Raw genomic sequence first — 22,908 nt, 5'->3', positions numbered from 1 at the left:
AAAAAGGCTTAAATCTTTAATTTGGGGACATGCAAAATAATTAAAAGTTCTCTCCTGAACTGCACCTTCACTTCCATTTTTCTCTTCAGTCTCTTTATTTTGCCCTGTTATCCATATCTCTCGTGACTTTAATACTCAAGATTGAACAAAACTATACTTTACAATACAATACTCTACAATACTACAATATCTTTATAGAAAAATCCTAATACTGTACACGAGTCATGTTTTTCCCTTACAAAAAATTACCATGCTTTTATTAGCCTATATAAAAGTAAAATAACCTTGTTTTCTTTTCTTTTTTTTGCAAATGGATTTGTATTTATTTTTAAATAAATACATTTGTAAAATAATTTTACATTTTTGGTTATCACAGTTAAACAATAGTAACCATTTTCTCTGGATTTATAGTTAAATATTAAAAAGTTAATTTTCGTAAGGGTTTTGTTGTTGTCTGTCAGAATCAGAATCAGAATCAGAATGAGCTTTATTGCCAGGTATGTTCACACATACGAGGAATTTGTTTTCGTGACAGAGCTCCGCAGTGCAACATAACAGCGACAGAACAAAAAACACAATAAGGAATAAAAAATACAAAAAAATACAAATAGGTGGGTAAGGATTGACAATATACAAATTGACAATGTATGGCAGGTATATTAAAAAGAGCATTTATGTATGTACATGTATATTATGTGGAAAAATTGTAACTGTACGCTAAGTATGTGTGTTGGATAAATAAGTGTATGTGTATATAAATATAAATATAAGTAGTATAGTGTGTTCCATGTATGTACATGTATATTATGTGCAAAAGATTTACGTGTACGCTAAGTATGTGTGTTGGATAAAAAGTGTAGTGTATATAAATATAAATAGTGTAGTGTGTCCCACAGTTATTATCAGCTGTTCATAAGATGGATTGCCTGAGGGAAGAAACTGTTCCTGTGTCTGGTCGTTCTGGTGCTCAGTGCTCTGTAGCGTCGACCAGATGGCAACAGTTCAAAGAGGGAGTGTGCTGGATGTGAGGGGTCCAGAGTGATTTTAACAGCCCTTTTGCTCACTCTGGATAAGTACAGTTCTTGAATAGATGGGAGGGTTGTACCGATAATTCGCTCAGCAGTCCGGACTACCCTCTGTAGTCTTCTGAGGTCCGATTTAGAAGCTGAGCTGAACCAGACAGTTACTGAAGTGCAGAGGATGGATTCGATGATGGTGGAGTAGAACTGTTTCAGCAGATCCTGTGGCAGGTTAAACTTCCTCAGCTGGCGAAGGAAGTACAACCTCTGCTGGGCCTTTTTCACAATGGAGTCAATGTGAATGTCCCACTTCAGGTCCTGAGAGATAGTGGTGCCCAGGAACCTGAATGACTCCACTGCAGTCACGATCATCTCCACTGTTTTGAGCGTGTTAAGCTCCAGGTTGTTGAGACTGCACCAGACAGCCAGCTCTTTAACCTCCTGTCTGTAAGCAGACTCGTCACCGTCCTGAATGAGGCCGATGAGTGTGGTGTCATCTGCAAACTTCAGGAGCTTGACAGAGGGGTCCTTAGATGTGCAGTCATTAGTGTACAGGGAGAAGAGCAGTGGGGAGAGAACACAGCCCTGGGGAGCTCCGGTGCTGATTGTACGGGTGCTGGATGTGTATTTTCCCAGCCTCACTAGCTGCTGCCTGTCTGTCAGGAAGCTGTTGATCCACTGACAGACGGAGGTGGGCACGGAGAGCTGAGTTAGCTTGGGCAGGAGGAGGTTTGGGATGATCGTGTTGAAGGCAGAGCTGAAGTCCACAAACAGGATCCTCACATAGGTCCCCGGTCTGTCTAGGTGTTGCAGAACATAATGCAGTCCGATGTTTACTGCATCGTCCACAGACCTGTTTGCTCTGTAGGCAAACTGAAGAGGATCCAGCAAGGGTCCAGTGATGTCCTTCAGGTGGGCCAGCACCAGTTTTTCAAATGACTTCATGACTACAGACGTTAGAGCCACAGGCCTGTAGTCATTTAGTCCTGTAATTTTGGATTTCTTTGGGATGGGGATGATGGTGGAGCGTTTGAAGCATGAAGGGACTTCGCACAGCTCCAGCGATCTGTTGAAGATCTTTGTGAAGATGGGGGCCAGCTGGTCAGCACAGGATTTCAGACAGGCTGGTGTAACACAATCTGGGCCTGGTGCTTTTTTCCTTTTCTGCTTCCTGAAGACCTGGCGCACCGCATCCTCGCTGATCTGTATTGCAGGTGTGGGGGAGAGGGGGGATGCAGGAGGTGTGAATGGTGAAAGCGCTTGATTGGAGAGGTGTTCAGGGTGGGTTGCAGGAGTTGTGAGTGGTGTGAACAGTTGTTTGGAGAGGCATTCAGGGTTGGTTGCAGGAGTTGTGAATGGTGAGAGCGGTTGATTGGAGAGGTGATCAGGATGGGTTGCAGGAGCTGTTAATGGTGTGAACGGTTGTGTGGAGAGGCATTCAGGGTTGGTTGCAGGAGCTGTGAATGGTGTGAACGTTTGTTTGGAGAGGCATTCAGGGTTGGTTGCAGGAGTTGTTATTGGTGTGAACGGTTGTGTGGAGAGGTGTTCAGGGCAGGTGATGGGTGTTCTTTCAAACCTGCAGTAAAACTCGTTCAGATCGTCTGCCAGTCGTTGATTTTCCACAGTGCTGGGGGGTGGTGTCTTGTAATTGGTGATCTTCTTTAGGCTTTTCCACACTGATGCGGAGTCGTTCGAAGTGAACTGAGTCCTTATTTTTTCAGAATAATTCCTCTTTGCCACTTTGATCTCCTTTTCCAGTGTGTATTTAACCTGTTTATACAAGACATTGTCCCCCTTCACGTAAGCATCTTCTTTGGCCTGACGGAGCTGTCTGAGTTTTGCAGTGAACCACGGTTTGTCATTGTTGTAATTTAGTTGAGTCTTGGTAGGAATACACATATCCTCACAGAAACTGATATATGATGTTACGGTCTCTGTGAGTTCGTCCAGATCGGTGGCAACAGCTTCAAAAACACTCCAATCAGTGAGGTCAAAACAAGATTGTAAATCCTGCTCTGCTTCATTAGTCCATCTTTTTACAGTCCTTAATACAGGTTTAGCTGATTTTAGTTTCTGCCTGTAGGTCGGTATAAGATGAACCAGAAGGTGATCAGAATGTCCCAAAGCTGCTCGTGGAACAGAGTGAAATGCATCCTTTATTGTTGTGTAACAGTGATCCAATATATTACTGTCTCTTGTGGGACAAGTAACATGCTGTCTGTATTTTGGCAGTTCACGGGAGAGATTGGCTTTATTAAAGTCCCCAAGAATGATTAAAACAGAGTCTGGGTGTTGTTGTTCTGTCTCTGTGATCTGCTCAGCGAGTTTCTGTAAAGCTGAGCTCACGTGCGCTTGAGGAGGGATGTAAACACTAACCAGAATGAACGAATGAAACTCCCGCGGCGAATAGAACGGCTTGCAGTTAATGAAGAGCGTTTCGAGATTTGAGCAGCACGTCTTCTTTAACACAGTTACATCTGTACACCACCGTTCATTGATGTAAAAGCATGTCCCGCCGCCGCGCGATTTCCCCGTTGATTCTGCGTCGCGATCCGCTCTAAACAGCTGAAAGTCCGGCAGATGGAGCGCGCTGTCCGGTATGGTGTCATTCAGCCAAGTTTCCGTGAAACACAGAGCAGCAGAGTGGGAGAAATCTTTATTTGTCCGAGAGAGCAGAAGCAGTTCGTCCGTTTTGTTGGGTAGAGAGCGGAGATTTGCCAGATGGATGCTAGGCAACGGCGTTCGAAATCCGCGTTTTCTGAGTCTCACGAGCGCTCCCGCTCGCTTTCCCCGCCTGCGCGTCCTCTTGAAGCGTGTGATCAGGGCAGCCGCTCCGCCGACAAGAATGTCCAGCAAAACATCAGAATAGTCGAAAACCGGTGAAATATCGGGAGATGTGTGTTGCCGAATATCCAGCAATTCGTCCCTGGTGAAACTGATTGCAGGAATATAACTAAAGACAGGACAAACTAACAAAAACACAAAAACAACTGCAGAGCACGTCACGGAGGCAGCCATCCTGTATCGGCGCCACTCAGAGAAAAAAAGGTCGTAGCTCCCCCTAAACCTATAAAAAAAATCAGATTTTTTTTCAGCTAAATTACTACTGTAACATTACAACTGATAATAATGATGTCCTTTATATAGTATTTTGAGTGATGACTGATGAGCAATGTGCTGCTGCTTGATTAAATAAATGAAAAAACAAAGACAAAAAAGCATCTTTACAGATGAAACTGACCCGAAACCCTGAACAGTAGTTCTGCTTTTCTGCTCCAGCTGTGCGCTTCCACACTCCATCAGAGTTATCACTCTATTCTCTCTCTCTCTCTCTCTCTCTCTCTCTCTCTCTCTCTCTCTCTCTCTCTCACTCACTCACTCACTCACTCTCTCTCTCTCTCTCTCTCTCTCTCTCTCTCTCTCTCGCATTGATTACTCTGAGTCTGATCCAAACCGTTTGGCGGAAGGCGCGGAGAGCGCGCGAGTCATGACTAACACTTCATGACTTATTTTGAGATTTAATTATCAAATGGCGGATTCGCAAATGATCGCTTTAGTACATTCGGCAGGCAACTACACAATAATGATATTAAATAGTGGGGCAAAATCGTCTGCCAGGCCACCGGGAATTGTCCCGGTTCTCCCGGTGTCCAGTCCGCGCCTGATTTCCACAGACACGCAGAATGTGCAAGTCATATATTGCATTTTTGGGGCTTAATATTCACAGACACTAGTCGATGTCATGTTTTGATTCAAGTGTACTGACCTACTTTTGATTTAGTCATCCAAAATGTGGCATATTCCGTCCGCGTTAGGCATTTCGTTTTTATGACTGGATTCTTCGAACCAGACTGTGTTTCCGCATCCCGGAAATTATTAGGGCGGTATGTCTCAGAATAGTCAGTGCAATATGGGAAAGAAATCAGTTAAATCTGTATGTGGATGTGTGTAAATATTCAAATGTAATCCCCTTTGTAATCGTAAAAAATTTCACAAAACTGTAATTTAATTACTCATTTTTTTCTTAGTAACTGTAACTAATTACAGTTACAATAATTTTGTAATTAAATTACGTAACGCCGTTACATGTAACTAGTTACTCCCCAACACTGGCCGTGCGTACGATTCACTCTGGTTTGCTTCGGCGATGAAATAAATCAGGTGAGTCAGCCTTTTCGAGCTCGTTTTATAAGGTTGGGCCACACCCGTTTCGGCGGGAAGTGGCGTGAAGGGCGCGAAACCCTTCTGGTCTGATATGCCCTTCTGGTCTGATATGGCATCAGCCTGCGCTCGATAGGCAGTGCGCTTGCCGCAGAGCAGCCAATGAGCGAGCGAGCCGTCTCGCCTATGGCTGTGTACTGCTGCAAATGCGCTTTACAAAAATTCTAAATTAAGGATAATTTTTTGCTTCAGTATTTTGTGAAAAGAGACTTTTCCCGTAGCGTCTTAGCTAAGACGCAGTACTCGTTCCCTCTTCTAGAGAGAACCGAGGTTACGTTAGTAACCCGAGTATGATTTATTTCTGGAGGATCATGTGAAACTGAAGACTGGAGTAATGATGTTCACAGAAAAACATCTTCTGATGCATGACCTTGGACACATCATCAGTGTTGTTTCCAGGAGTCACTGGGTGTTTCGGGTCTTACAACAGACACCCTTGTCCTGACGACCCGTCCGAGGCTGATCAGACCCCGGTCTGTGTCCAAGTGGCATCCTTTTGCCCCCACTGCTCTCCCCTCTTCAACTAGATTCACCTGGAAGCTTTTTCTGCTGTCTCCACACTGTTGCCTATGGCTCTTCTTCGGTTAACACCTGTTATGCCCAGCTTGCCGTTGGCTTTGCTCAGGGAGTGACTGGCAAACCCCCTGCTGCCCGTCTCTACTTGCATACACCTGGACCTCCATCCATTCCTCCGACAGTCCTCCACCAGTTCTTGGTATTTCTATCTCTCTCTCTCTTGAGCCTCCTCCATTCTCTCCTCCCAGGGCACTGTCAGCTCCAACAAGATCAGTTGTTTGCAGGTGTTTCTATTTTGCCCCATGCACATTGTAATTACACAAAATGAATACAAGCAAGTACAGAATTTAAATCAAGTTTAAAATTGTGCTAAAAAAGGCATTAAAAATACTCCAAGCTGAATTTAAAAGTTGGCAACACTGTGTAGTGGCATAACTGATGCTGAATGTACTTTAAAATGCACAGCCACAATGTATGTTACAAATAATAATAATAAATCTGAGATAAAAAGGAACAGCTTCCAAGAGAAAATCGTGCCAATGTCTTGCGATAACTTGCAAAAACTGAATCTGAGCCAGTGTCTTATTTTGGCCAGTGGGTGGCAGTAGCAGTCTTTCCAGTTCTCGGAGCCGGACACCACAGATGAAGGATTGGCTGCTGGAGCTCTGTTTTGGTTTTTGGATTTACGTCTGTTTACTTGTCGGCTGGCGTCGTTTGAAATATAATACAACGCTAAATAAATAATCTAATATAAAGATAAATAAAACCGTCTCTCCCTCCATTAGACTAATATAGAATTGGTAAGTTAGATGATTTGAATGCTAAGGCTCCAAACACGATGGTGTATCATTGTTGTGCATATAACTGTAAAAACACTGCGAGGAACAAGAGTCTCTCATTCCACAAGTAGGTGCAAAGATTCACTTTATATTATGTTAAGCGTGTCAGACTGATTAAAGCTATGTTGTCGTATTTTGTCTTATTTTCAGATTCCCTCTGAAAGACCCCAACTTGCTGAAAAAGTGGCTTAACAATTTAAGATGGAAAGACTGGAAACCTGCTCCAAACAGTAAAATCTGCTCCATCCACTTTGAAAAGAAGTGTTTGATTGAAGATGGGAAGAGAGCAAGACTTCATTCATGGGCTGTGCCGACCCTCTTTTCATTCCCAAATCGATATCTAGAGAGAAAGGCGAGTGAACGTTGACATGATGATAGGAGTGTACTTGCTTAAATAATATATACATGTTTATGAACTGTTTTTAAAAATCTATATTTTATTATTTACTGTGTTTTTTCGCCAGTATTTTTTGTCACCGATAATTCTCAGGCTTTTCTCCATTTTAAATCATAAAAGTATAAATAAAAGATTAGTTTAAACTAAAGCAGATTTAGACTAAGTTTTGTTTAATTATATTATGACAGATAACCACAATTCAGTACTGAAACTGCTTGTGTTTTTGTGTCAGTTACCCATTTAAACGTAATGTTTTTAAAAAACTTTACTGCCTACAGGTTAAAATCAATCCTAGAAGCAAAAGAGCTTTGGTGAGTTACAGAAACTGTTTTATATGCATTTTGTGATTCTGAAATATGTCTTTGGATTGCACACAGAAGGGTGTATTTACAAAGATAATTAAAAAATGCACTTAGAGATACAACCCGAATTCCGGAAAAGTTGGGACGTTTTTTAAATTTTAATAAAATGAAAACTAAAGGAATTTCAAATCACATGAGCCAATATTTTATTCACAATAGAACATAGATAACGTAGCAAATGTTTAAACTGAGAAATGTTACACTTTTATCCACTTAATTAGCTCATTTAAAATTTAATGCCTGCTACAGGTCTCAAAAAAGTTGGCACGGGGGCAACAAATGGCTAAAAAAGCAAGCAGTTTTGAAAAGATTCAGCTGGGAGAACATCTAGTGATTAATTAAGTTAATTGATATCAGGTCTGTAACATGATTAGCTATAAAAGCTTTGTCTTAGAGAAGCAGAGTCCGAATTCAATTCGGATTGAATTCCGTTCAATCCGAACGGAATTCGGGTTGTAAATTACAATTTCAGAAGTCATTTATAAAATGAATGTTTTAATACGTAATTATAAATCAGAAATAGAAAACCGTACATAATAAGATATAATGCAGAGTTTAAGGCTACACTGATGCTGGGTTATCAAAAAAAGTTTCCTTTGTTCGCTGTTTCGAACCTCTCAAATATCTGGAGACACCTTCTGGTCAAAATGGAGTGAATGAAACAAAACAGTCCAAACATGCAAAAAGGCAACAATCCAGTTGTGAATGTTTTATTTAAAGTGTAATCTATTAAATGTAATCTAAAGTTCATCAAATATTATTAATTATGAAAAGTTTTTTGGGCTTATTGTATGTGTTCTGTGGAGGGCTTGACAAATCATGCAACCTTAGACAATTAACTACTACTATTGCTTTTCATTTTATAAATGTGGCATTAAATTGTATTTTTCCTGGTCATTTGGAATTGAAGGGAATTGTTGCTGACTCAAACTCATCTGGTCAAGCAGCACCTGAAGCGACAGCAGAAACTTCGCAGAAGTCTAACTCAGAAAAACCTGAGCACAGAACTACAGAGAGTTTACAGCCGAACACATCCAAAAGTAGTTCTAGCCAGATGAGAACAGACCCAAAGAGCGTTTCCACACAGCAACCGACAGAACCGGAAAAAAGGTCTGCTACAGCGTCTGAAGGAGAGCCTCCACATGCTACTCTGTGCTGGTTTTATGCAGTTTTAATTGTTATTATTTCTTAATGTCTGCTTTTTCAGTCAACCATGGACCATCTTGGGTGATGAAGCTCTCGACAGAAGCATGACTATACCCAGTTTCTTTCACAGTGGATATTGTTTGCCCGATGTAATTAACATTTCCTTTTTTCTCATAATTGTTTTCCCCCATTCCTACACTCTTAAAAATGAAGGAGCTTGAAAGGACTTTCACAGTAATTCCATAGAATAATTATTTTTGGTTCCCTGAAAAACCTTCTTTCACAACCTTTTGTGAAACAGAAAGGTTCTTCAGATGTTAAAGGTTCTTTATAGAACCATTTAGACAAAAAAAGGTTCTTCTATGGCATCGTGCAGCACCTTTATTGTTAAGAGCGTATGCACCACAATGTGGTTCACTAATAAACTGTTATTTTTCCTTCAGAACATCCACTGGGCTGGAGATGATGAATTAAATATTGTAAGTGACTATGATGCACTGTTGAATAACAGAGAGTCCTAAATATACATTTCCTAATAGAGAACTATGAAAATGTTGTTCATCAATACCTATTTCTCTTAATCAGATGCCGCATGTGGCTTATGGAGTTTTAGGACAAATGAAGCCCCATATCATCGAGGTAAGGCCTCTTCTGATTCACATCAGAACTGTGATACAACTGTTGTCACTAGGTATCTGTTATGACGTTATTAAGATCCTGTCTGCTGCACCAGACTGTTTAGGATTGAGTGCAATTTTTGGTAGAACACTTGATTTTTCTGCACTTTTATTCCAAGTTTTAATAAACATTCTAATTCTATAAGAATGCTGAAATCCACACCAACGACTATAATGGTGAAACGAAGAGGAATTATAATAACTAAAACATTGACATCAAAATCTATTTAAATTAGCAGGTCACACAAGGTAGCATGCACTTATATTAATATAATTTTATCATCTCTTGCTGTGGATGCCACTATAGTTATCGTTACAGTTAGGGCTTTACAGATAACAGCACAGAATTGGAGTATTTAAAGCTGTTGCACTGCCTTCCCTCAGGTTAAAGAGAGGTGGGAATGGCTTGGGCTGGATGTTAGAGGCCCGTTCTCTCCCACAGTAGACCAGCACACGCACATCATGACCCTGACTGACTACCATTCCAAATGGGTGGAAGCTTTCCCTCTGACTCAGAATCTCAGTCAGGATGTGGCCACGTGTCTCGCTGAAGTCATCAATCAGCAGGGATACCCCCTCGGAATTCTCTCCCGGCTTCCCAAGCGGATCCTCATGGAAGTAAGAGACACATACACCTTTCAAAACATTTGGGGTCGGTAAGATAAAAATAAATAAAAATAATGATACTTTTATTTAGAAAGAAAGAACGTGTTAAAATGATCAAAAGTGACACGAGAGACATTTAGAATTTATGAAAGATATCTGTTTCAAATAAATGCTATACTTAAACTTTCTATTCATCAAAAAAAAAATTAAAAGCTATCACAGCTTTCACAAAAATATTAGGCAACACAACTGTTTTCCTCAATGATAATAAGAAAAGTTTATTGAGCATGAAATCAGCATTTTAGAATGATGCAGAAAACTGGAGTAATCATGGATTGGAATAATTGACATTTTAAAATGTATTCAAATAGAAATCAGTTATTTGTAGTAAAATGTCACAATATTACTGTATTTACTGTATTTTTTGTAATGGTGAGCATAATAGACTTTCAATTCAGTACCTTTAAAAAAAAAAAATCATACCAACCATAAACTTTTGAACAGTAGTGTATGTAGGAATTCCCCTGGAAATAGTTTATAATTTCCTATGGAAAAACAGCTGGGTTTCATATCATGGGTTAATGGTTGACATTTTTCTTCTCGCTCTCTTCAGGTTAATCGTGAGTTGAAGAAGCGCCTGAGGTTGAATTCAAGTGCTTTAGTCATACATCACCGGCAAACTGGTTACATGGACTTGGTCACCGAATCACTTCTTAATGAGTACGACGTCTTCAAGCATTTATTGCTCAATTTATCTCGGCCGTCAATGAATTATTCTGAATTTAAGAACTTTATTCAGTATGTGATGTTACACGATTTAATGCTAATATTTACTTCTTAACTGAGATGACATTTGACTGTTTCATGATCAGTTACATTTTTAATCATGTGAATAAGAAAATCTGTATTGCGGAAATATATTGTTTCAACGTGTCCAGCATTGCTTCATGTATATTTCAGGATGCTGGATGAGCTGGTGAAGAAGCACGGCAGCATCTGGCATATCCTCCTCCCTGCTGCCACTCTGCGCCTCTGCTGCACCAATCACCCCACGACCAAAGAGAAACCCTTCACCCGCATGTGTGCCAGTGACCCACCGTTCTCATCCACACCCAGAGAACTCTCTGTAAGTCACCGTCTCCCTCACACTTTACATTCTTTCATACGAATGTACTAAGGTATCATTAGATGATTTGTAATCAGGGTTGGGGAGTAACAAAATACATGTAAATTAAAGGGATAGTTCACCCAAAGATGACAATTCTGCCATGAATTACTCACCCTCATGTCGTACTAAACCCGTACGACCTCTGTTCATCTTCAGAACACAAATGAAGATATTTTTGATGCATCCTGAGAGCTCTCTGACCCTCCATAGACAACAAGGGTACTACCACAATTAAGGTCCAGAAACGTAGCAAGGACGTCGGTAAAATAATCCATGTGACATCAACCATAATTCCATGAAGCTACGAGAATAATTTTTTTTTGAGTAATTAATGACTGAATTTTCATTTTTAGGTGAACTATCCCTTTTATTACATATTATAAATACCAAAAAAAATCAGTAACTGTATTCCGTTACATTTACAAATGACTTTTTAAAGGGGTCATATGATGCGATTTCAAGTTTTGCTTTCTCTTTGGAGTGTTACAAGTTGTTCATGAATAGATAAGATCCCTAAAGTTGCAAAGACTAAAGTCTCGAACCCAAAGAGATACTCTTTATAAAAGTTAAGACTGGTCCATGGCCTCCTAAAACACCTCAGCATGTCTACGTCAATGTGTGGGAAGATTTGCATAATGCTGCCCTGATGTTCACACAAAGAAAGAAGTAGTAAGCTTTGATTTCCTTGGTTACCGCCGGCACCATATTGTGGAGAAGCTGTTTTGTTGTGAAAGTGAAAATAATTAATTTGGTCTTTCAAAAAAGGACACAACTAGAAACAGTGGTTAAGTTGTATTTGCAACACTGTTCAGAACAGTTCAAACCAAATATTCAGACGTGTGCAGCACATTTTATGGAGGACTGTTTCCTGATCCTGGGAGAGAAGACTATAATGCCATCTGTTCTGACTCACAGTCTGTATGTATGATTATATATTTAAAGGATTTTCCCCTAATGATTCAAATGTGAGTTTTGAGCAGTGTAGAGTAGCACTTGTTGTTTCTCCAATCGCAAATGTAGACATGGTTTTATGTTTATGCAGCGCGATGCAATGCTTAAAAAGACAGTATAAGTCATTATAATCAGTAATTATGTCCCCATTGGATGCAACAAATGCCTCATTTGTAATGGGTTTTATTGTCTTGTCACGCCGGTGTTCTGACCGGGACAAGGCATCACAGTATGTTAAGGGGCGTAACATTTCCATAACATGCTTGAGGTATTTGACCAATCACAACACTGGATAGCAATCAGAGCACATGAGCTCGCTTTTCAGAATGACGAGCTTTGCAAATAATCGATGTGTGGGCATAGAGGAGCAACAATAATGTACAGTATGTGAAAAAAATGTGCTTTTTTAACCTTAAACCGCATAAACACATTGCATTACACCAAATGCACAAAATAATGTTATTTTTAAAAAAAAATCATATGACCCCTTTAAAGTGTAATCTTTAGTGAAATAAATTTCAAAAGTAACTTTCCCAACCTTGTTTGTAAAGTACTGTAAGTTAAGGACTCTCATAACAGTTTGGTTCTCTTATTTTTTGTTTGCTTGGTCTCTATAGTACAGTGCCACTGATGTTCGCTTGAGTTCTTTTGTCATCCCAACCACTGATGCCAACAATCTAGGAGCTGTGTCAGACACTTAGGTAAGAGTCCTGAATAAAGATGAAATTAGATTGTGGTTTGATGTGGTAATGTAAGTGAGCATATTGTTTTTTTATTTTTCAAATCTTATTTTTCAGGTGCACTCTCTCAAGGATCAGATTTTTTCAGATTTATTCCCAGTAAAAAAAACTAAACTTTTTGTCATGTTTACTTGACCCTAGCATTTCACTTACACTTTGCAGTACTGCAAGATGTCTATTATTTTTTTACCATAATAAGTTGAAATAAGGGAAATTAATATACCGTATTTTCCGGACTATAAGTCGCACTTTTTTTCATAGTTTGGCTGGTCATGCGATTTATAGTCAGGTGCGACTTATTTATCAATTAATTTGACATGAACCGAGAGAAATGAACAAAGAGAAATGAACCAATAGAAAACATTACCGTCTACAGCCGCCAGAGGGCGCTGTATGCTGCTCAGTGCTCCTGTAGTCTACACTGAAGACATAGAGCGCCCTCTCGCGGCTGTAGACGGTAATGTTTTCTCTTGGTTCTAAATAAATGTGACTTCTAGTCCAAGTGCGACTTATGTTTTTTTCCTCATCATGACGTATTTTTGGACTGATGCAACTTATATTCAGGTGCGACTTATAGTTCGAAAAATACGGTATATAAAAAGAAAATAATAAAAATGACCCCATTCAAAAGTTTACATACACTTGAGTTTTAATACTGTGTTACCTTTTTTTTTTTTTTTTTTTGATTTCTAGTTCTTCATGAGTCCCTTGTCCCGCTGTTCTTCTATGATTTTGAGATCGATCGTTTCACACTGAGGACAACTGTGGGACTCAAACACAACTATTATTACATAACAGTCACTGATGCTCCAGAAGGACACACATGCATTAAGAGTGTAAACCTTTAAACAGAATTATGACGACATTTTTCTCATGTTGCCTAAATATAATATTTTTGTTTAGTAGTGCCTTTCGGAAGCTACAGAAGATACTTGCATGTTTCCCAGAAGACTAAATAAGTTAAATTTACCCTGATCTTCAGATTCTAAAAGTTTTCACCCCCTGGCTCTTAAGGCATTCTGTTTTCTTCTGGAGCATCAGTGAACTTTTAAATCTTCTGTAATGGTTGCATATGAGTTCCTCAGTTGTCCTCAGTGTGAAAAGATGTATCTCAAATTCATACAGTCATTGTTGGAAAGGGTTCAAATATGCAAATGTTGCTGGAAAACCAAAGAATTTGTGGGACATGAAGTATTTTTCTGAAGAACAGCGGGCAGTTTAACTGTTCAGGACAAGCAAGGGACTCATGAACAACTATCAATAAAGAAAAATCATTCAGGTAACAACACAGTATTGAGAATCAAACTTTTGAATGGGGCATTTTTATAAATAAACCATTATTTTCTCTTGTGGAATATATACACGTCTTTTATGTTTAATACCTTATTCAGGACAGAAATAAAAAATAACATGCATTTTGTATGATCCCTCTTATTTTGGTAAAATAATCAGCAAAATGTATGTAAAATTTTGACCACAATTGTACATAGACTGTAAAAAGAGAAGCAAATTTGCACTGTTGTTCCACTGTTGCCTTGTACAAATATAAAGAAATAAAATCATTTTTAAAACCGTACAAGAAGCTAATTTTTGTTTCATTTCTTTTGTCTTTATTTTTGTTCATATTATACAATTAGTTCTAACATGATTTGTGTCCAAAATTGCTGATATAAAGTCCAATGGCACTGAGAAGTTTAACTGTTCACATCCCTCGATAAATTAGAATGTCATGTCTAAGCATGGTGTCTCGTGATGGCACTGACTCCAGCTTCAGTCCACTCCTTGTGGAGCTCTCCCAACTTTGTTGTGTTTGAATCTGCTTTGCTTGACAGTATTCTCAAGCTTGAGGTCATCCCTGTTGCTTGTGCACCTTTTCCTACCTAGTTTCTTCCTTCCAGACAACTTTGCATTCAATATGCTTTGATACAGCACTCTGTGAACAGCCACCCCTTTCAGTAATGACCTTCTGTGAATTTCCCTCTTTGTGGAGGGTGTCAATGATTGTCTTTCGGGCCATTGCCAAGAAAGTATTCTTCACCATTATTGTGGTTTCAAAGAACAAGAGATACCTGGAATTTATACTGTAGTGGTAGTCATTTAATGAAAGTCAAATGTAAATATTCTGATATTTAGCTGTAAGCTCTAATCATCAAAATTAAAAAATTAAAAAAAACATTTGAAATGTTTTACATATAGAATATAGAATATAAGATAGTTTCACTTTTTGGAATGTTACAAAAAGAAAACTATAACGATATTCTGATTTTTGAGATGCAACCCTTATACACACACTGTGTCTGTGTGCAATTTTTTTTTCTTTTGAGGAAGTGATTTAACATTGATTTCCATTATATGGAGAAAAAATACTGAGATATTTCTCAAAACATCTTCATTTATGTTTCACGGAAAAGTCATACAGGTTTGAACAACATGAGGGTGACTGAATGATGACTGAATTTTAATTTCCTTTTGAATAATACTGAAACTGGTTGTGAATGTAACGGGTCTGTACTCCGGTGAGGACCCAGCTCTGCAGGCGGCACTGTAGAGTAGTTTGATCCGTGAGTGAAGAAGGAAGAAGAGCTTCTTGAACCCGTTAGATGGATAGATGAGCTCAAGTCCACTAACTAACCGCTGGCAAAAAATGTTCCCAGTCCTCTTAAATGCATGCCTTCCGCTGCTTAGCAAAAGTTAAAACGTTGAAAAAACTGCGGTTTTGACTTAAATCTAATCTAAAATGAGAAAATTCATAATAGGAATTGGTGGGTGATTAAATTAAACGTGTGTAAAGTTCAAATTTTGTCCCATGTTCAGTCCCAGCATACATGAATTGACAGGACGACAAATGGAGGAAGACCACTCTTGAGTAAAAGCCTCCAGAAGCTTCTGCATAACAGCCTCGTTATTTCTCAAGACAACTTTTTCAAGGTAATTTACTACGCCCACTTTATATTTTAATTTAGTTATGCTCTGTGTCAGTAGATCGGTTAGTCAAATTCATATTAATTTGTGTCTGTTTCTCAGGATGACTCGGTGGTCCCTGCTGATGTCAATGGCTTTAAGCAGTATGACAGTAAGAAAAGTCCTGTTTGATTCTTAGATTTGCTTTTCTATGTGTAATGTGTCTCAACATATTAGTTGTTCTGTTTTGCAAAACATTGTGTTTTATATATCTCCCCTTTGGAATTATTATAAGGTTATTATTTATAAGGTTCTATCTGACATTTTTATCAAAACGGAATTATTCACACATGTGACAACTTATTTACATTATGTGATAGACTTTTTAATGTTTTATACATTTTGGGACTTGAATGGAATGCAAGAATTTTAAAGCTCAATATCTCAAAACTACTCAGAATACAAATCGAACCTTATAATTCCAATTGTGTTTTATATACAGTCATGGCCAAAAATAATGGTACCCTTCGTAAATATGATCAAAGAAGGTTGTGAAAATGTATCTGCATTGTTAATATTTTTGATTTTTGATTAAAAAAATTTACAAAAATCGAACCTTTCATTGGAGAATAAGGATTTAAAATGAGGGGAGATGTCATTATGAAATAAATGTTTTTCTCTAATACACATTGGCCTCAATTAACATGTCTAAATTTTCTCCTATAATGCCTGATGAGGTTAGAGAACTCCTGACAATAGATCAGAGACCATTCCTTCATCCAGAATCACTCCTGACCCTTTAGACTCCCAGCTCCATGCTGGTGCTTCTCCTCTACAGTTCACTCCTCTTATTTTCTATAGGGTTCAGGTCAGAGGACTGGAATGGCCATAGCAGAAGCTTGGTTTTGTGCTTAGTGACCCATTTTTGTGTTGTTGTTGAGGTTTGTGTTTGCATTATTGTACGGTTGGAAGATCTAAACATGACCCATTATAAGATTTCATAATGATATTTCCCCCCGTTTTAAATTCTTATTCTCCAGTGAAAGGTTCGATTTTTGTGGATTTTGTGATTGTTTATTTTTTAAGTAAAATTTAAAATGGATTAATGATACAGATTCATTTTCACAGCCTTCTTTGATCATATTTACCAAGGGTGCCAATATTTTTGGCAATGACTGTATATAAAACAGAATGTTTTGCAAATGTGGAAATTTGTATTTATTTATTTTGATCTCCTCTTCAGCTTTGGACGCCCTGCACATGGACAGGATGATGGCAGACATTGGCTCGTGGCAGGAGGATCCTCAGGGCTTCATGATGTCTCGTGATCGTGCAGTGAAATCCACAGCATCTGAGGCAGCCAGTGTGTTTATTCTTATTGTGGAGGGATTCCTCATTTTTAATCATGGGTAATTTTGTTCAACAGTCTAGCTTTTATGTAAGCTGAAGAGGAAGTCATACAGGAGAAAGATTTTGTACAGTTATGTTTGGAAGGCAAGATGGAACAGAAATCTAGCTATCTTGCTCCTCATCAGATGCGAACAATCTTTTGACAAACTTGTTTTTTGAAGGTCTGTGAAATCAAAACGTTGATGCTTTAAAAGTTCATAACCTCATTGTAAACATAATCATTATAAATCCAGCAATGAGTCTTCTGAAGAGATGCAGTCACCTTAATTTAACAGATTTCATTTCGGCTTTACTTTACATATAAAAGCCAGTCAATGCACATACATAAATGTAAATATGCCAAAGGAAGCTTAACTGTACTTACTTGGTGCACTTTTTTTACTTAAATGTAATTATATTATGTATGCTCAGACACATTGACAGTTTATTTACATAATTGTTAGTTAAAAGAATTACAATTACAGTCCTATTATTCATGCAAAGTTTAATAGGCCTTTAATATATGTTTGCTCTTTTGGGTGTCATCACAAAGAGGAGTGTTTTAGATCATCACTGAACAATCCTCTGAAGATGTTGAGGTATTTACACTAATATATGTGTTCAGTGTGTGTTGCAACAAACTTCTGTTGCACAAATGACTTCTGGATCACCTAAACATGCTTGACTTTGAGTATGGTTGCACTGTCATGAACAGTTTTCATGGATCCATGTTCTTCCAGGCCACCTAATACACTGTTCGACAAGAGTTACTTCCTGCAGCTCCCTTATGAGATATGTAAAGAGAGAAGAAGGTAGGAACGAGGCTTCTGTTAGACGAGTCTGGTTTGATTAACATTAATATTTTGACTGAGTCACCCTTTCCCTATCTCTAATCGATAGCTCACGAGTCTACGTGCCATATCCGGATCCACCAGGCTACTTTGATGGATATGCCTGGCCCTTGTACTTGAAAAACAGAAAAGTGATAGAAGAAACTGTGAATGACATTGGTACTGTAATGTTTTAACACGCAATAAACACAGTGATTTAAATCACTTCTATTGTTGTGAATTGTTTGAGTGAGGTCTTTGCCCTTTATACAGTGTTTCTGGATGGCACACAGAAGATCAAGACATTGCTCTCAACTGTTCTTGCAGACGTTCAGGAAATGCTTATGGTTACACAGAGATGAGTTGTCACGTGAGTAGTTCAGCTAATATTGCAGTACACTTAAAAGATTTAGCTATTTACACTCATTCATTTCTTTCTCTGTCTGAATTTAGTTACCAGATTTTGAGGACCAACATTTCCAGCTGCTTGTTTTCCACTAGTATACTATGAAATGAATAAATCAACAAGTTCTCATATTATTCATTAATATATATTTTATTACTTCCTAGTTAAAGTGCATTTGCTGCAAGCTGTGTGACTGTCATTTGACAGTCAAAAGAACTGGGGCTGGTTGCAGACTGGTCATGACATTTTATATTCAGTTATGAAATGCTAGACTGGTCTTACTTGTATTGGAAAAGTAAGACTGTAACCACTTTGTAACTGCTTGTAAGTTTTGTATAGTATTTTCTTTACCCTTTATTAAACTGTCTAAAAAGGGTAATATTTTATGTATTTGAGGTCTGAGATGTGGGCACAGTGAGGAGAGAGAGGGCAAACAGTTAGCATCTAATCAGCCAATATTATCTTAAATAGCCTGCATAGCACTTCATCTTTTATAACAAGGGATTTTGACCAAATATATTCAATCTCGATCTTGAAAATAACTAGATGTTATTTTCATTTTTGTGTGTGTGACAAATTACACTTTTGGACTCATTCATTAAAACAATTCCATGTGGAGCATGCCCCAAGTTCTCACCCCCCCCCCCCCCCCCTCCCACCTGTTTGCATCTCTGTATCATCCAAACCCAAACACTTTTATTCATTTTTGAGAAACAAATAAAAATAAATGAAAACTGAGAGATTTCTGTCCCTCCATTGAAAGTCCTTGCAAGCAAAATTTTGATGCTTCAAAAAAGTTGAACAAAAATCACATAAAATGCCCAAAAATTCCAATCATTTTATATAAAGCCCCCTATTTTCAGGGACTCACATGTAATCGACAAATACATATATTCATAAAATGTTAATTTTTAATATATTATTGGAGTCCTTTGCAGGCAGTGACTGCCTCAAGTCTAGATCTCATGTTCATCACCAGAGACTGGGTTTCCTTCTTTCTGATGCTTTGCCAGGCCTTTACTGCTGCTGACTTCAGTTGACATGAGTTGTTTTGTATTCAGCAAGTGAAATGGATGATCTTTCAGGAGATTGACTCGGCCATTGGTTAATTAATGCTGTCCAAACAACACTTTTCCAGAAGTGGTCTGGCTTTGGTCTGTGTGCACCTTGTGGTGAACCTTCTGTAATTGCTCTGGTGAAGTCCTCTCTTGATTGTAGATGTTGACAGTGACACTCCTACCTCCTGGAGAGTGTTCTTCTCTCGGCTGGACGTTGTGAATGGGTTTTTCTTTACAATGGAAAGGATCCTCCACCACTGTTGTCCTCCTTGCACGTCCAGGCTGTTTTATGTCGCTGAGCTCAACAGTGCATTGTTTTTTTCTCAGAATGTACCAAGGTGTTGATTTGGCCACTCCTAATGTTCCTGCGATCTCTCAGATGTATTTATTTTGTTTTTGAAGTCTAACAATTGTTTCACTTGTTTGGAGAACTAATTTGACCGCATGATGTGGGTTCACAGCAACAGCTTTCAAATGCAAATGGAACACTTGGAATCAACTCCCAAAGCCATATTGTACAGGTCTAATGACAAGTGTTTGACAAGATTGTGATGTTTAATTGACCCTGACTTGAATTTGTGGTGTATCCACCCTAAATCTATTTGATGATGCATGCTTTACATCCTGTCTTGCCACCTAATATTTATAGTGAGTCCATAACTGTCAGCCAAAGTCAGATTGATCCTGACAGCTGTTTGTAACTCTGGTGCCTTCGCTTCAAATGATAAATTAAATGAATGGAACATTTTTTTTTTTTTTTGAAACTGTTGGTGTGACTTCACTCATTTGAGGTTTGCTGACTAAAGAGCTCAGTGATATCAGAAATTGTGGGCTGGGTCTCGTGTGTATATATACACTTGTGCAGTGCAGAAGAAGTAGTTCTATTTCCTGTGTTAGACAGAGGACACTGACTAAGATACACTGAAGATAATAACAATGAGGTCTTTGCAAATCATCGTCGTCTTGTTGGTTGTTCTTTGTCTTACCAACTTTGTTGCAAGTGCAGGTTAGTGCTTTGTGTTTTTACTGTTATACAATTTGGTAATTTGTGTGTTACAAAGCATTGCAGCAGTGTTAGATTAGATTAGATATGACCTACTTTCAGTCACTTCACAATTAGGATTATCTGTGTGAAGTGTCTTTAGACAGTGATACATTTTTTATATTTTATATATATATTTGCGAGAGCATCCAAAATGCCTCATGATGGTTAAAAAAACATCTTTACTCACCCTCATGTCATTCCAAACCTCCTCCTTTGAAACATAAAAGAAGATATTACGAGAAATGTCAGTGTCATTTTGGACAACAGAAGTGAATAATCACCAAAAATGTATGATCATCAACATTCTTCAAAATATCATATTTTATGTTGCACAGAAGAAAGTCATACAGGTTTGAAATGATGTGAGGGTGCAATGACAGAATTTTCAATTTTGGGTGAACTTTCCCTTTAAAGGCATAAAAACATGTAAACTATCAACTATCCTTTATATCAAACTTAACGTCTTAACTTCAGTTTGTTTGGATGCTGTGATCTGATCAAGGCTGTTTCCTTTAACATTTTTAGATGTGATCAAATATAAAGGTGACAATTTCACCATGAAGTTTCCTGCACCTCAGAAAGAAGCACTGGGTGTATATCTGTACAGCAGAAGTGAGATCAGCCGAGAAGTCTTCTACTACTATTTTAAAACCAAGAAATTAACTGTCCATAAAGACTTTGAAGGACGTCTTGGAGTCAAATATGATGAAAAGACCCTGACAATAGACATCATTAACCTACGACTGACAGACGCTGGGGCTTACTGGTGCATCTGCAATCGTTTGCTGGGGGAATGTACAATGGACGACAAAGGTCCTTTTCTTTTGGTGTATGGTGAGTGTAAATTAATGTTTTGTTTATTGACATGTAATTCTCAGTATTTAATTACAGACAACTTAGAATTTACTATACCTGTATTGATAAGTTTGATCTAAGACATATGTTACCATTCAAAAGTTTGGGTTGTATATGTATGTAGGGATCAATTAAGTTAATCAAAAGTATTAATAAAGATATAAAATAGTGATGTTCTTTTGAACTTTTAATACACAAAATAATCCAAATTATCATGGTTTTCTAAAATATGAAGCAGAACAACCATTTTGTTTTGTGAGCAGCAAATCCACAGAATGATTTCTGAAGGATCATGCAACACTAAATATTTCAAATATTATAGTTTTGTATTTTTGATCAAATAAAATCAGCATTGTTGAGCATTAGAGACTTGATTCAAAACCTAAAATCAGACCCCAAAACTTTTCAATGGTATTGTTTATTTGTATTTTTTATTTTTTTTCTTGGTGCTAAAGGTTCAGTTAGTGAGAAACTACAAAAATAATAAAGAATACATAGTTTTATTGGTGTACTTTACTGTATTTGGGCTTCTCTTTACAGTGCCAGTGGTCAATCTGGCCTCTTCCAAAAGTGTTGATCCAAAGTCTGGTGGCATAAATGAATTAATGATCCTAGTGATGGCTATCACAGCTGGCAGTGTGCTCTTACTGTTACTCCTTGTGTTTGGAGTGTGGCTGGTGCCCAAGGTGAATGTCATACACCTAAATCTTGTTGCATGTTTGTACATCCAAAGATCATTACACACATGCAACCTGTAAAGTGCAGATTTCAAATTTGTCCAGCCATATGATTACACATTTAGTGTCTATGACCAATACTTTTGGTATTATTTTTTTATTTTATATATATATATATATATATATATATATATATATATATATATATATATATATATATATATATATATATATATATATATATATATATATATATATATATATATATATATATATATATATGTATATTGGTTTTATATATCAAAGAGGCATTTTCCATTAGAGGTTAATAATCAAGTTGAATTGTTCCTGTCTTTTTTCTCAGATTAAGAAACAGATGAGAAGCAAAGAGGAAGGTGAAAAGGAGAGAAGGTGTAACAATGGAGTGTACGAGGTCATGACTGTTCACCGAAAGGCAGAATTTGCATGAGAAATTCACATAAATATGAGACATTCCCTAGTACTAGTAAAATCCCTAGTAATAGAATATATATATATATAATATATAGCCAAGCTACTGGCTCATACCAAGTTGGTATTATATACATACATTTTTGTGTGTGTGTGTATCATACCAACTTGTGTGTGTGCCCAACATAAACTCTCTCTCTCTCTTTTATATATATATATATATATAAAATATATATATATAAAATATATATATATATATATATATATATATATATATATATATATATATATATAAAAAAAAAAAAATATATATATATATATATATATATATATAAATATATATATATAAAAAAAAAAAAAAATATATATATATATATATATATATATATATATATATTATTTTATTTTTTTTACTGTTTTGCATGTTGCTGTGACTCATTTAGTCCTATGCACCTACTTTAGTTCAATCTGATAGGCTCGTTTTCTGACCTATTTCTGTTGAAATATGGCAACAGAAGATTCAGAGAAATGCTTTTAATCTCCTCTATTGATCTCTTCCAAATGTCTGTTTGTTTAAACTACATTTTCACTCCTTTTCTAATTTCTGTACATTTCTGTAAATATTTTTATTTTGTGTTATTTTTGTGTATATATA

General features: G+C 37.5%; 2 protein-coding genes across 3 annotated transcripts; both read left to right on the top strand.

The window, feature by feature from the left end:
• Window positions 1-6,359: 6,359 nt before the first annotated feature.
• zgc:163143 (uncharacterized protein LOC795946 homolog) lies at window positions 6,360-12,809 on the top strand. 2 transcript variants are annotated; one of them, XM_059530022.1, is made up of 13 exons: window positions 6,360-6,443; window positions 6,542-6,662; window positions 6,746-6,947; window positions 7,271-7,303; window positions 8,265-8,464; window positions 8,562-8,649; window positions 8,944-8,979; window positions 9,086-9,139; window positions 9,562-9,795; window positions 10,397-10,503; window positions 10,744-10,909; window positions 12,520-12,603; window positions 12,700-12,809. In XM_059530022.1, exons 2-12 carry the CDS (start codon window positions 6,595-6,597, stop codon window positions 12,601-12,603), a joined length of 1,272 nt encoding a protein of 423 aa, XP_059386005.1. In that variant the 5' UTR covers window positions 6,360-6,443; window positions 6,542-6,594; the 3' UTR covers window positions 12,700-12,809. The 2 variants fall into 2 exon arrangements, with proteins under 2 accessions (XP_059386005.1, XP_059385995.1); XM_059530012.1 differs by having other exon boundaries at window positions 6,386-6,662.
• Window positions 12,810-20,071: 7,262 nt separating this feature from the next.
• LOC132119716 (uncharacterized) lies at window positions 20,072-22,440 on the top strand. The gene is made up of 4 exons (XM_059529955.1): window positions 20,072-20,232; window positions 20,797-21,105; window positions 21,667-21,812; window positions 22,168-22,440. Exons 1-4 carry the CDS (start codon window positions 20,163-20,165, stop codon window positions 22,270-22,272), a joined length of 630 nt encoding a protein of 209 aa, XP_059385938.1. The 5' UTR covers window positions 20,072-20,162; the 3' UTR covers window positions 22,273-22,440.
• Window positions 22,441-22,908: the final 468 nt, after the last annotated feature.

Source organism: Carassius carassius, chromosome 1, assembly GCF_963082965.1.
Source record: "Carassius carassius chromosome 1, fCarCar2.1, whole genome shotgun sequence".
In the NCBI taxonomy this organism is placed as follows: domain Eukaryota; kingdom Metazoa; phylum Chordata; class Actinopteri; order Cypriniformes; family Cyprinidae; genus Carassius; species Carassius carassius.
The sequence above is the reverse complement of the archived record's forward strand: the minus strand, read 5'-3'. Positions and strand labels throughout refer to the sequence as shown.

Coding starts and splice junctions, on each gene's coding strand:
- LOC132119716 (XM_059529955.1), top strand. CDS start 20,163: ATGAGGTCTTTGCAAATCATCGTCGTCTTGTTGGTTGTTCTTTGTCTT. Junction 20,233..20,796: donor CAACTTTGTTGCAAGTGCAG/GTTAGTGCTTTG, acceptor TAACATTTTTAG/ATGTGATCAAATATAAAGGT. Junction 21,106..21,666: donor TCCTTTTCTTTTGGTGTATG/GTGAGTGTAAAT, acceptor TTCTCTTTACAG/TGCCAGTGGTCAATCTGGCC.
- zgc:163143 (XM_059530022.1), top strand. CDS start 6,595: ATGGTGTATCATTGTTGTGCATATAACTGTAAAAACACTGCGAGGAAC. Junction 6,948..7,270: donor ATCGATATCTAGAGAGAAAG/GCGAGTGAACGT, acceptor TACTGCCTACAG/GTTAAAATCAATCCTAGAAG. Junction 9,140..9,561: donor TGAAGCCCCATATCATCGAG/GTAAGGCCTCTT, acceptor GCCTTCCCTCAG/GTTAAAGAGAGGTGGGAATG.